Below are 11,249 nucleotides of genomic sequence, written 5' to 3'. Positions count from 1 at the left end.
CTCTTTCTTTCCTCCACACACACACACGCACACGCACACGCACCTTTCTCTCTCTCTCTTGCCTTCGTCGCCGCACTCCCCCCCCCTCTCCTTTTTTTTGTCTGCTCACTTCATTTCTCTCCCCTCCCCCCCAAAAAAAATTTTTTTTTGTTCCTCCTCTTTTTGTTGTTTTTCCTCACATTTCATTTTTAAAATCTCTTCTTTTTTTCTTTTCTGCTTCTTTTCCCTTCGGGGGGGCCGGGGAGTTGTGGGCGCGCGTGCGAGTTTGGGGGGGGGGGGGGGCGGGGCGGCGGCCAAAGCGAAAAGCCCCCGCCCCCGCCCCCCCGCCCCCCATCGCCTCATCGCTGCGCGGTCGCTTCCGCCGGGTTTCGTGGCCGCCGCCGCCTACTGCCGCCCCGCCCCCATCCGCCGCGGCCTACGCGGCGTAGAGCTCGGGGTCAATCTCGCCCGGAATTGGGTTGATCACAGTGTCGAGCTCCTTCTCGATGCGGTAGACGTTGTAGCGGTCATCGTAGGTCACAAAGTTGATCGCGAGGCCGAGGTGGCCAAAGCGACCGGAGCGGCCAATACGGTGCAGGTAAGTTTCGGCATACTTGGGGAAGTCAAAGTTAATCACGACGTTGACCGCCTGGATGTCAATGCCACGAGTGATGAGGTCAGAGCAGACGAGGTTGCGGCAGTGGCCCTCACGGAAGTCGTGGAAGACGCGGTTACGGTGTTGCTGCTGCATGCGAGCATGAATGTAGTAGCAGCTATAGCCGAGCTGGGTGATCTTCTTCGCCAGCAGCTCCACGCGGTTCACGCTATTGCAGAAGATGATGGACTGGTTGATCTGCAGGCGGTTAAAAAGTGTGTTCAGGCAATGAATTTTCTGCCGCTCCTCCACAAAGACGTAGTACTGCGTCACACCTCGCAGGGTGAGCTCCTCCATTAGGTTAATCTCGTAGGGGTTGCGCAGGTAGCGGTCGGCGAAATCCTTCACCGTCACAGGGAAGGTGGCGGAAAACAAAAGCGACTGGCGGTCCGCGGGCAGGTAGGTGTAGAGTTCCCCCATCAATTCGGTGAACTCCTGTGACAAGAGCTTGTCCGCCTCGTCAAGCACAATGATGCGGCAGCGGTCCAGCTTCGCGGTGCGCTTGCTCGCGAGATCCACCACGCGCCCCGGCGTCGCCACAAGCACATGAACAGGGTTTTGTAGGCGCAAGATGTCATCGCGCAGGGTAGTTCCACCGGTTGTGACCATCACTTCGAGTCCCGCGATGTGTTTCCCCAGCTCCTTGGTTACCTGCGCCGTCTGTAGCGCCAACTCACGTGTGGGAACCATCAAAAGGGCTTGAATGTACGACTCGCGCGTGTCCACCTTCTCCAGCACGGGAATGACAAAGGAAGCCGTCTTCCCCGTACCATTCTTGGCACGTGCTAGCACATCTTTGCCTTGCAGCGCGACAGGGATTGCCTCCTCCTGCACAGGGCTAGGGCGCTCAAACCCCTTTTCAAAGATGCCCATCTGCAGCTCACGCCGTAGTCCGTATTCCTCAAAGGTGACATTGCGCCGGGACTCAACATCCTCTGTCTTTTTGCGTGTGTCCTTCTTGGGCACAAGGAGGTTCTTCTTCCAGTCGTCTTCGGCAGACATTCCGTTTCTTCTTCTTCTTCTTTCCCGGGTGTAGCTTTAGGCCGCTGCTTTTCCTGTTTCTGACGTGCCCTTCGTTCCGATGGGAGGGGGAGCAACCTCCGTTTCACCTCGTGGTTTCTTTTTTTTGTTGGTGTTGTTGTTGTGCGTGTGCGACGGTTTGCTTCGTGCGTTTGGCAGTTTGTCGTGTGGACGTGCGGGATAGACAGACAGACAGACAGACAGACAGACAGACAGATATATCTATCTATGTGTTTGCTTTTCTCTTCTCCTCTTCCCCTTTTTTCTTCTTTTACTCGCGGTTCCTGTGAGTGTGGGGCGAAGGCAGCAGACAAACGAACAAGAACAAAAACCGAGACCCACACACAAAAGAAAAACTGGCAACAACAGCACCCACCCGCAACAGGAATCAAGGCAAATATAAATATAAATATCAAAAGGGAGAAATGCCGCCACCGCGGCCCGGCAATGCTACGCGGGCGTTGCAGGCCCAGTTATGTTCGGTCTGCTCTCCTCCCCGTGCACGTCGGAGGGGGAAACGGTGGGGGCCGCTCGCCGTTGCGGGGACGGCGAAGAGGCAGACACACACACACACACACACACGCAGAAAGAGAGAGAAAAACCGCGCTCACTTCCCCACGTACTTCGGCGGCCGCTTCTCCGCGAATGCCCGCAGCCCCTCCAGACGGTCCTCCGTCCCCAGCACCACATCGTACTGCGCCGCCTCGCACGCCATGCCCTCGTCACGCGGTCGCCCATAACCGCCACGCGCCGCCGCCTTCGCCGCCACCAGCGCCACCGGCCCGTTGCGGGCGATACGCCGCGCCAGCGCCAGCGCCGCCGCGGACGCCTCGCCTTTGGGGGCGACTTCGTTAACGAGGCCGAGCTGCAGCGCTCGCTCGGCCGTCACCTGCTCCGCGGTCAGCATAAGATGCAGCGCGCGGCTGAGGCCCATCGCCAGAGGGGCGCGATACGTCCCGCCGGCGCCGGGGATGATCGCAAGACCCGTCTCCGGCAGCGCAAACGTCGCCGCCGCCCCGGCCACGCGCATGTCAGCGCAAAGCGCCAGTTCGCAGCCGCCGCCGAGGGCCTTCCCTTCCACCGCGGCGATTGTGGGCATCGGGAGGTCCTCAAAGGCGGTAAAAGTGTCGCTGAGGTTCTGCACAAATGCGCGGGCTGCCTCAAACGACATTGTGCGACGTTCCTTCAAGTCCGACCCGGCGCAGAAGACGCCGTCGACTTGGCTCTCCAGCACAAGGCAGTGAATGGCGTTTGCCGGGTCACGGCACATGCGGATGCACTCGCCCAGCTCGCGGAGGAGCGTATGGCCGACCGCGTTTTTGCGGGAGGGGCGGTTGAGCGCAAGCACGCCGACGTGGTCAGCCAGCCGCGTGAGGCGACACTCACCGTCCGCGAGAAGTTGTCCCGCCGCCGAGCGAAGCCACGTGTTACGCCGCATTGCTGCACCCCTCCAACGAGAACCAAACAAACACGCAACCGTACGCCCGCTGCCCGTGCTGTTGTTTCTTTTCTCGTGTTTGCAGACGCCGCAGTCCTCTTTGGTCCGTGAAAACTACACAAATGGCCGCTTCACCGTCGCCTGACAAAATTGAGTGTGTAAATGTTATGTATGCTGTGCTGTGGCGCAAGCGAGGCGAGAGAGAGAGAGAGAGAGAGAGAGAGCGAGAGGGAAGGGAAGCGGCGGAGCAGGGGTGAGAGGGCCCATCAACTGAGGCTCATCGGCGCTCCCCCAGCCTTCGTTCGACCCACAGTTTCCCCACCGCCTGCGGAGGTGTGCCGCGGAGATGCACCACCGTTCTGCATAAACTGACCACAGCGCGGGCAAAGAACGGACTCAGCGCAAATTATGCTTCACGTGAAAGGGGCGCAGTGGGGGCGACGTCGCCTCCGCGTCCCTGCTATTGTTTATTCCTAACTGTTTCGTTGGCCGTGTGGGGTGTCCCTCGTCGCCTTTTCTTTTCCTTTCTTTTACTCCTCTCTCTTCACGTCCTCACTTCTCTCACCCGCACCCTACGCTCATGCGCGTGTCGCGGCGGCGGCGGCGGAGGGCGGGGCTGCGCACACCCCCTTCGTGAAGTCCACCACAAACGCCCCCATCTCGAGCCGTGCGGCGTCGAGGAAGACGTCAATGTGGTACTTGCCGGCCTTGCGCTTCAGCACGGGGCCCTCCACCCGCACCGCCATCGACCCGTCCGCATTGCGCTTGCCCGGCTGCTTCACAAAGAGCGGGTGGCGCTGCCCCAGCGAGATGTGCACGCCAAACTGCCGCTCAAACGCCGACACGTCGCTGACAACGCGGCCCCTGCCCACGTGCGGGCTGAGGCCAATGCCGAGCTCTCGCACGTAGCACGCCCCCTCCGCCTGCCGCACCAGGCCGATCAACTCAACGAGTTCCGCCGGCGCATTTGGCCCAATGTCCGTGACAACGCCCTTCTCTATGCGCATTGCCACCGGCTCCGGGTCCGACATTGTGACCTCCTTGAAGAGGCTCGGGTAGGCAAAGACGGAGCAGGTGCCGTTCAGCTTGCTCAAGTCAAAGGACTCACTGATGACTTCCCCGACGGGGAAGGTTCCGCCAATGCTGCTGCCAACGCACGCCCCGCAGTCGTGACCGCCGCGGCGCACGCCCTCGTCGTTCCCATCCGACGGGGAAGACGCGCGCCCCGCCGCGGTTTTCCTCCCCGTGAGTTTTAGCGTCGCCAGGTACTCCTTCTTTTTTAGGCGCCCCCGCTTCTCGGCCTCGCTGGCGCCGGGCTCAGGTGCCGTGTATCCCTCCCCCTCGCCTTCCTCCTTCGTTGGCTCAGCCGCGGCAGAGACAGGGAAACGTTGACGGTGGCGCCGAACACAGTTACGCTCCTCCGTGTGGGCGGCGGCGTAGTAGCCGGTGTTTAGCAGACAGTCCTCCAACCCACCCTCGAAACTCAACACTTTACCGTCGTGGCAGACGATGCGCAGTGGCGCCCCTGGGCCGCTAATCTTCAACGCCGCGGCGGAGCCGTCCGCCTCGGCGCGAGAGCGCCTTGTGCTCTCGGCGCCGGAGCCTCCCTCCCACCGCAGCACGCCCGCGTTGTAGACGGACAGCACGTCGGCGTTGGCCAGGGCTTCGGAGAATGATGCAGGCGGCACCACGTCTACTGTGACGCCCTCGCCGCCATCCGCAGCGACGGAGTGCCTCTTCCAGCTCCATGCATCAATGGAGTCGGCAATGGCGCGTCCCACCGACTCCGCCACCTGCGGCTGCAGCGAACATGACTGCATGTAATGTATGATTTCCTCCTCCTCCAAGCATCGTTCCCTGCTGCCGCCGTCTTTCCCGCCGGCAAGCGCGTCCGCCGTGCGGCTCATGCACTCCAGGTGGTTGTGCTCCGCCACTCGGAGTCCCATGTTGAAGAGGTCCAGTCGCAGGCGGTACTTTTCCAGCTCATTCTGGAAGGCGTGGCGCTGAATGAGGATGCAGCCCAGCAACTCCCGCGGCGGCCCCGCAGGCAACGCGTGGAGGAGTTCGCCCCTCCACGCCCCACAATCACCCGCAGCCTCGCCACTGGCCGCCGCCGCAGCGGCGTAAGGCGCCAAGAGGGGCGCCAGGGATTCAAAGGCGCTCTTCCGTCGCTCTTCAGACCAGCGTCCGCCGCCGCCGGCCTCCTCCTCTGCGGCAACGGGGGGGCCGCACTGACGCAGAAACGCCTGCAGGGCCCGCACCTCCTCCAGAAACGACGCCGCGCGGAAGGGCAGCACGCCGTACGTCACCCGCCAGTCCTTGTCCAGCCCGGCGCTGAAGCAGGGCGTCGGGGCGGCGGGGTCGAGGTCGACACGGAGCGGGCCTCCTCCCGCCGCGTCCGGCGGCGCCCCGTTGACGAGCTCGAGCTCCCGCAGGTAGCCCTCAAGGAGGACTTTCTGCAGAGCGCACGGCGAACGGTCGACGACCAGCAGCACGTGGGGAACGGCGCCGTGGAAGTCGGCTAGACGGAGACTTTGCCACAATATCGTCCGCGCGCAGGCGCGTGCCGCCAACACCGCAGTTGACATGCCGGGGGAAGCTCGAGGGCCTCACCAAAACGTCCGACGCTTCCTGCGGCCAGAAGAACCCAACGCAGGGGGGCGGCCGCACAGCCACAGCCACACACACACGCACACAGAAGGCAGAAAGCAGGAGAAAAAAAAAATGATTTCCGGGGGAGGGAAGGGCAAAGGTGGGTGCGCAGTGAACAACACAAAATAAAACCCACGAACGGAGGGAATGAAGTACGAGCACCGCTCAAAAGCAAAAATATATATATATATAAACCCTCTCCGCCCGGGGAAGAAAAATAACAAGAAAAAAACAAACACCCTCGCAGCCAGGCAGCCAGGCAGGGCACACCGATTTGTATGCGTGCAATGGACCAACCGAACACCACCACAACTACGGCCACGGCAAATACGTAGTACCCTGCCTACCAAAAGCGCCACCAGAAGGGATAGTGATCTGCAATGTCATACGGTAACGCGTGGGATTTTTGCAGTGCCTTTGCTCGTCGGTAGAAGTGGCGACGGGAGATGGACACGCCACTGCCCAGGTCACCCCCTACGACGCGTCGTGCAAGCACCACCACGTTGGCGGAGGCAGGGACAGGGAACTGGAAAACATTGCCGCGGCCAAACACTCGGCGACACGTGTCTGTAAACTCGGGGTCTGGTGCCGGCAGGTTAAACGCCGCCACACCCACGGACGATAGCGCCTCGTGACACAACTGCAGGAACGACGGCGAGGAAAGGAAGGCGGGGGGCGCACTACCCACAAACAGATCTACAAAAAGGACGTCGTAGCGCCGGCCGTGTTGGTGGCCCTCGACAGGCGGAGCCACTTCACCGGCGGGAGCGGCCCCACTTGCCCCCACGACGGTTTCCCGCAGGAACGCGGCGGCGTCGCAGACGTGGCACGCCATCACGCCCCCTCGCATCGTCTCGCGCAGGCCGAGGTCCTCCACAGCCGCCCGGAAACACTGCGGCTCGGCGTCGACCAGGTCCAGCCGCGTCATGTCCCGTGAGAAGTAGCGCTGCAGAAACGAGGGGAGGGAGCCGCCGCCAACGCCAAGCACCGCCACGCGCAGTCGCGGCAGCGGCAGCGGCAGGAGCAGGAAAGCACTCAACATGGTGCGAAGGTACGGCGCCCCCAAGTAACTCGCGTCTCCGGCGCAGTTGATGGCGGGGGAGGCAAAGGGGTCGCAGCGAATGAGCGACTGCTGCGTCGTCCGGTCCGCCAGGCGGCGGAGCGCGCCGATGGGTTCCCCCGCGGCCAAGACCGCAGACGCTGTCGGCTCAATCGTCATCGCCGCGTACTTCGCCGTCCCCGGCGGCCACGTCGAGGAGGCGAGGAACGGAGCCGGCGTCGCGGCCGGCGCCCGCGCCCGCGCGTCCCCAACCACCTCACGCACAGTGTGCAGCTGGTTCTCCTCCGCCAGCGGGTCCCCGCGCTGCACGACGGTGTGCGTCTCGTTTGAAAACAACTCGCGCAACCGTGTGAGCGGCGGTGCACCGCCACCGCCGCTGGGCGCGCCAGCCGCGGGGGTGCGGGCGTAGTAGTTCGACACCACCACGGCGTAGCCGGGGAAGGCTTGGCAGGGGCGGCGCGCGTGCTCCTCCACGCGCTCCACGGCGCTGGCGTCAAAGAGCGGCACGGCGGGCTCGCGCCGCGCGCGGCGCAGCTCCCCGTCACGGCAGCCGTCCAATGCGCACAGGCCCGCCGCTACCGCCGCCGCCGCCGCAAGCAGCCCACCTGCGCGTCTACTCAGCGGCTTGAAGAAGTACGGCATGCGCCGCAGAGAAAAACAAAAAACAAAAAACAAAAGGGCCGGTGCGTGCACCCGCCCAATTCAACGAACGCAACAAACCACAACAAAAAAAAACGAAAAAACTGAAGAAGAGGTCTGCAGTGCGTCAACTAAAGGAGGCGTCGGCAGACTGCGGCAAGAGACACCCAATGCAACAATTCAGTAAAAAAAAAAGAGGAGGAAAGAGAGTGTCCTGCTACATGTAGATATGACTTTATCTTCATGCAACACGAACGATGTCGTGAACGGGGCAAAGGCGGACGACACAACTCGTAAATGGGAGTGAGGTGCCGACGGATTCCTCCAAACACACACACACACACACACATTGCACGACAGACACGGCATAACAACAACAAAAATAGTGTGATAAAGTGGCAGTATGCTTTCCTGTCATACATACTCGTGTGCTAAGGGAGGGAAGGGGAGGGGAGGGGAGGGGCCGGCAATAAAAGCGTGGCCAGCAAGGTGACGCCCACGCTAGAGCCAAGTCAGCGCCGTCAGTCTACCTCTTGTGTGACCAGCTACCAAAAGTAACGGCGCAGAGGCGCAAAGTGCAACCCACCCAGCCCTGCCCAGCCCAGAGAGAAAGATAATCACATCTCCTTGTCCTTCACTGGGGATGCCTCCTCGCCGCGCACGCGCTGAACGATACGGTAGTGCACCTTGGAGTAGGCAGCCATGATCAGCCGCAGCCACCCCGAAAAGAGAAACTGAAAGAGGAGCTCGGACAAACTCGTGGCGGGCTCGATGCCAGCGGATCCCCAACTCAAAAGCACAGCATCGCTTCCCAGGGCCACGTCAAAGCGATATCGTTTAATGTTCTTGACGATGCACCGGCCCATGGCCTCGGCGGTGTAGGGGGCATTGCCGCCAAAGGACGAAATGGCTTTACACTCCGGGCTCTTAAGGAGGTTTTCACTCTGCAGCCCCGGCGTCTCGATGTCCGGCGGGCACACAACCTGGAATCGCACCCCCAGACAACTGTTCTCCATGTCAAGGCTGTGGGCAAAGGCACGAACGGCGGCCTTGGCGGCGGCGTAAGACGAATAGCCGGCAATGGGGCAGCGGGAGGCCAAGCTGCTCACCAGCACAATGCGACCGCGACGCCGCTGCAGCATCGCCGGCAGCACCGCCCGCACCACGTGGACACACCCGAAGAAGTTCACCTCCAGCATGCGGCGGACGTCGCCGGCGGGGGTCTCAAGAAAGCGCGACGGAATGGAGAAGCCGGCGCTGCACACCACCAGGTCAAGCCCCGCACCCCCCGTCATCGTCGTCTCCACAAGATTCACGGCGCGTGCCACGGAGGCCTCATCGCCCACTTCCATCTCCACGTAAAACACCTGCGTGCCGTTCCTCCCGGCCTCTGCCCGGAGCTCCTCGACCGCCGCCCGCAATACATCTGCCCGCCGCGCCGATATGACGACGGCTCCCGCCCCTTGACGAACCAATTGACGGGCGGTCTCTAACCCGATACCTGAACTGCCGCCAGTCACCAACGCGTGGCAGCCGGCAACGCTGAAGGACGGCACGCGCTGTACACTCCACACCGCCACCGCCAGCACAGCCGCCGCCGCCACGGCGAGCCCACCGGCGACAAGGAGGAAGAGCATCAAGGTGGCACACAAGATCTACCTGTAAGATGCAAAAAACAACAACAACAACAACAACAACAACAACAACAACAACAACACACACACACACACAGAAGAGAGAATGAAACGAGAAGGCTGCAGAATAAATTGGGAGGCAAAACCCCAAAACAAGAGCAACAACAAAAGAGAGCAAGAGCGAGAATACATCTTACATCCCCACAGCAGCAGGTGGAATTTCTTCGCTTTTTGTTCTTGTTGCACAGGCACACACGGCCTACCCCGTAAAACCCATTTTCTCTTTATTTCTTTCACCCCGTTTTGTGCGAAGTGTGCGTTGGTGCCAGAAGAGCGTCTGACGGTGTGTCTGTTAGGCGTCAGTGCGGGCATCACAGTACCCGCTGGGCCGCAGCAACACCTATCGTACGTGCACATTAACAATCATGCATGCGTGCAAAGAGAACTTCTCTCCCTCTCCCCGCACTCACACCCAATACCCGCTCGTCCCATCCGCAGCTGTGAGTCGCAGACTATTGCCGCCACAGGTGTTGTAATAATGACATGTAGACGTGCGTAGCAGCGGATGCGTGCATGCAGCTGTGGTTGTGCGTGCGTCGTAGGCAAAGTCAGTCAGGCTCAGCGTACATATATATATGCGTATATGCAGCCTAAGGCGCCAGAAGGCACATACACCCCGCTTCTCTCTTTCTCTCACACACACAGATGCATATCTATACGAAATAGCGCGTACTCCGTTTTCAGGTACGATAATACATGGGCCAAACGCTCTTTCAGAGACACTTAAGCAACCCCAAAAAGGAGCCCAAGATATATACAAAAAAAACACACACACACATACTTACCCTACCAGACACATTATTACATACATACATATCTACTTTTGGCAGGTTGGGGCCAGTACAAAGATATTTACGCGTGCGCACACTCCGGGGGACTCATTGCAGCAGCTGGGAAGTGATGGGAGGGACGCGACCATCGCGGCGAAGCACAGTGGAATAATAAAAAAAAACAATCAACAACTTCAACCAACCACTAAATGCAAATAAAAAAAAAGGCGCAAGCAGAAGTCCCCCGTGCTGTCGCTTCACCTCGGCCCCGCTCCAAATGAACTTCCATTACAAACGGACTCCGACTGTGTGCGTGTGTTTGTGTGTGTCTCCCCCATCGCTCTACACACACAGAACTCCTTCCTCCCTCTAGTGCAGCCCGCACATCGCACAGCATCCGTTATCAGGCGACCAGCACCGTTCATTATTGCCACTGACATTCGTGGCAGCAGCGTCGAGTTTACCCTACTAGCCCCGCTCCATCCAGGCGGTTACTGCTCCTCTGCATTCACATATATTTCGTTACTCACTCATTGCCATGGACGGTTGACCTCATCCTTCTTCTTTTATCCCTTCTTCGCCTGACACGCATGTTGGGCTCGTTCATTCCTGCATTTACCTGAGAAGCGACATTCTTTTCTTTTTTTTTTCGCTTTCTTCTTTGCTCGTCCTTGTCATTTTCTTTTTCTTTTTCATTTTTTTTTGTTGCGGCCCAGTCACCTCCACCCACCCCCCGAGGGACACGTCCCGCAGCGACCCGTCCCCCCCCAGCGCCGCGGGTGCAGTGACGGACCTGCCCGCTCAGCCACAGATACAAGCCCTACGTGCACGCAGGCATGCATTCACGCAATGTGCAGGGCGCGAAAAAGCAGGCCAAAGCAGCACACATCACAACTACGGCACAGCAATCACACACGTTTTAAAGTATACATCTGAGTGCGTCTGTTACAAGACGTGTGCGCGTGTGCCGAGAGGAGGGAACGATGTCCCACAGATGCAGACTGAAGGCATTATATTGCTCATCATGGCAGTAGCCGCACTGAGAGCAACCCAGTGTTACGTGGGTGGATGTTGCTCATCAATAAAGGCTTCACGCAGGGACTCGCACATAAAAAAAAAACAACAACAACAACACACACACACTCAGAGAAAGAAAGAAAGAAATATATATATATATAATTTCCATTCGGACACGTTATATTCATTGCTGGCGTGCATGCGCGTACTCACAAGAGCAGGTGCACATGCACGCGGCAGTGTGTGTGTGTGTGTGTGTGTGTGTGTCGTATTTACTAGAAGTAAATAAAAAACAAAAAAAGAAACACGACAAAACAAGCGCAAT

At 59.6% G+C, this 11,249-nt stretch overlaps 5 protein-coding genes across 5 annotated transcripts, besides 23 other annotated features; all 5 read right to left on the bottom strand.

Annotated features, from left to right (window-relative positions):
• Nucleotides 1-14: 14 nt before the first annotated feature.
• Nucleotides 15-43: a microsatellite.
• Nucleotides 44-194: 151 nt separating this feature from the next.
• Nucleotides 195-230: a sequence feature (GA-rich).
• A 37-nt stretch (nucleotides 231-267) lies between these two features.
• Nucleotides 268-293: a microsatellite.
• A 13-nt stretch (nucleotides 294-306) lies between these two features.
• Nucleotides 307-332: a microsatellite.
• Nucleotides 333-415: 83 nt separating this feature from the next.
• Nucleotides 416-1,636, bottom strand: Tco025E_04954 (putative ATP-dependent DEAD-box RNA helicase; the record flags this gene model as incomplete). Its single annotated transcript, XM_029371859.1, has 1 exon — nucleotides 416-1,636. The coding sequence occupies one exon, from the start codon at nucleotides 1,634-1,636 to the stop codon at nucleotides 416-418; it is 1,221 nt and encodes a 406-aa protein (XP_029228112.1).
• A 5-nt stretch (nucleotides 1,637-1,641) lies between these two features.
• Nucleotides 1,642-1,658: a microsatellite.
• Nucleotides 1,659-1,751: 93 nt separating this feature from the next.
• Nucleotides 1,752-1,779: a microsatellite.
• Nucleotides 1,780-1,836: 57 nt separating this feature from the next.
• Nucleotides 1,837-1,871: a microsatellite.
• A 16-nt stretch (nucleotides 1,872-1,887) lies between these two features.
• Nucleotides 1,888-1,927: a sequence feature (A-rich).
• A 44-nt stretch (nucleotides 1,928-1,971) lies between these two features.
• Nucleotides 1,972-2,011: a microsatellite.
• A 200-nt stretch (nucleotides 2,012-2,211) lies between these two features.
• Nucleotides 2,212-2,239: a microsatellite.
• Nucleotides 2,240-2,261: 22 nt separating this feature from the next.
• Nucleotides 2,262-3,092, bottom strand: Tco025E_04953 (enoyl-CoA hydratase/isomerase family protein; the record flags this gene model as incomplete). The annotated part of the gene is made up of 1 exon (XM_029371858.1): nucleotides 2,262-3,092. The coding sequence occupies one exon, from the start codon at nucleotides 3,090-3,092 to the stop codon at nucleotides 2,262-2,264; it is 831 nt and encodes a 276-aa protein (XP_029228111.1).
• A 197-nt stretch (nucleotides 3,093-3,289) lies between these two features.
• Nucleotides 3,290-3,322: a microsatellite.
• Nucleotides 3,323-3,670: 348 nt separating this feature from the next.
• On the bottom strand, nucleotides 3,671-5,680 carry Tco025E_04952 (uncharacterized protein; the record flags this gene model as incomplete). The annotated part of the gene is made up of 1 exon (XM_029371857.1): nucleotides 3,671-5,680. The coding sequence occupies one exon, from the start codon at nucleotides 5,678-5,680 to the stop codon at nucleotides 3,671-3,673; it is 2,010 nt and encodes a 669-aa protein (XP_029228110.1).
• A 79-nt stretch (nucleotides 5,681-5,759) lies between these two features.
• Nucleotides 5,760-5,789: a microsatellite.
• A 298-nt stretch (nucleotides 5,790-6,087) lies between these two features.
• Tco025E_04951 (uncharacterized protein) lies at nucleotides 6,088-7,446 on the bottom strand (the record flags this gene model as incomplete). Its single annotated transcript, XM_029371856.1, has 1 exon — nucleotides 6,088-7,446. One exon carries the CDS (start codon nucleotides 7,444-7,446, stop codon nucleotides 6,088-6,090), a length of 1,359 nt encoding a protein of 452 aa, XP_029228109.1.
• Nucleotides 7,447-7,457: 11 nt separating this feature from the next.
• Nucleotides 7,458-7,481: a microsatellite.
• A 287-nt stretch (nucleotides 7,482-7,768) lies between these two features.
• Nucleotides 7,769-7,807: a microsatellite.
• Nucleotides 7,808-7,878: 71 nt separating this feature from the next.
• Nucleotides 7,879-7,906: a microsatellite.
• A 115-nt stretch (nucleotides 7,907-8,021) lies between these two features.
• Nucleotides 8,022-8,048: a microsatellite.
• Nucleotides 8,049-8,060: 12 nt separating this feature from the next.
• Tco025E_04950 (short chain dehydrogenase) lies at nucleotides 8,061-9,080 on the bottom strand (the record flags this gene model as incomplete). The annotated part of the gene is made up of 1 exon (XM_029371855.1): nucleotides 8,061-9,080. One exon carries the CDS (start codon nucleotides 9,078-9,080, stop codon nucleotides 8,061-8,063), a length of 1,020 nt encoding a protein of 339 aa, XP_029228108.1.
• Nucleotides 9,081-9,117: 37 nt separating this feature from the next.
• Nucleotides 9,118-9,160: a microsatellite.
• A 70-nt stretch (nucleotides 9,161-9,230) lies between these two features.
• Nucleotides 9,231-9,263: a microsatellite.
• A 624-nt stretch (nucleotides 9,264-9,887) lies between these two features.
• Nucleotides 9,888-9,953: a microsatellite.
• A 260-nt stretch (nucleotides 9,954-10,213) lies between these two features.
• Nucleotides 10,214-10,236: a microsatellite.
• Nucleotides 10,237-10,539: 303 nt separating this feature from the next.
• Nucleotides 10,540-10,614: a sequence feature (A-rich).
• Nucleotides 10,615-11,019: 405 nt separating this feature from the next.
• Nucleotides 11,020-11,049: a microsatellite.
• A 114-nt stretch (nucleotides 11,050-11,163) lies between these two features.
• Nucleotides 11,164-11,191: a microsatellite.
• Nucleotides 11,192-11,249: the final 58 nt, after the last annotated feature.

This window comes from Trypanosoma conorhini (genome assembly GCF_003719485.1).
Source record: "Trypanosoma conorhini strain 025E chromosome Unknown Tco_14.4_contig_00271, whole genome shotgun sequence".
NCBI classification, from domain to species: Eukaryota; Euglenozoa; class Kinetoplastea; order Trypanosomatida; family Trypanosomatidae; genus Trypanosoma; species Trypanosoma conorhini.
Note: the sequence above shows the minus strand (reverse complement) of the source record. Positions and strands in the feature narration are given on the sequence as shown.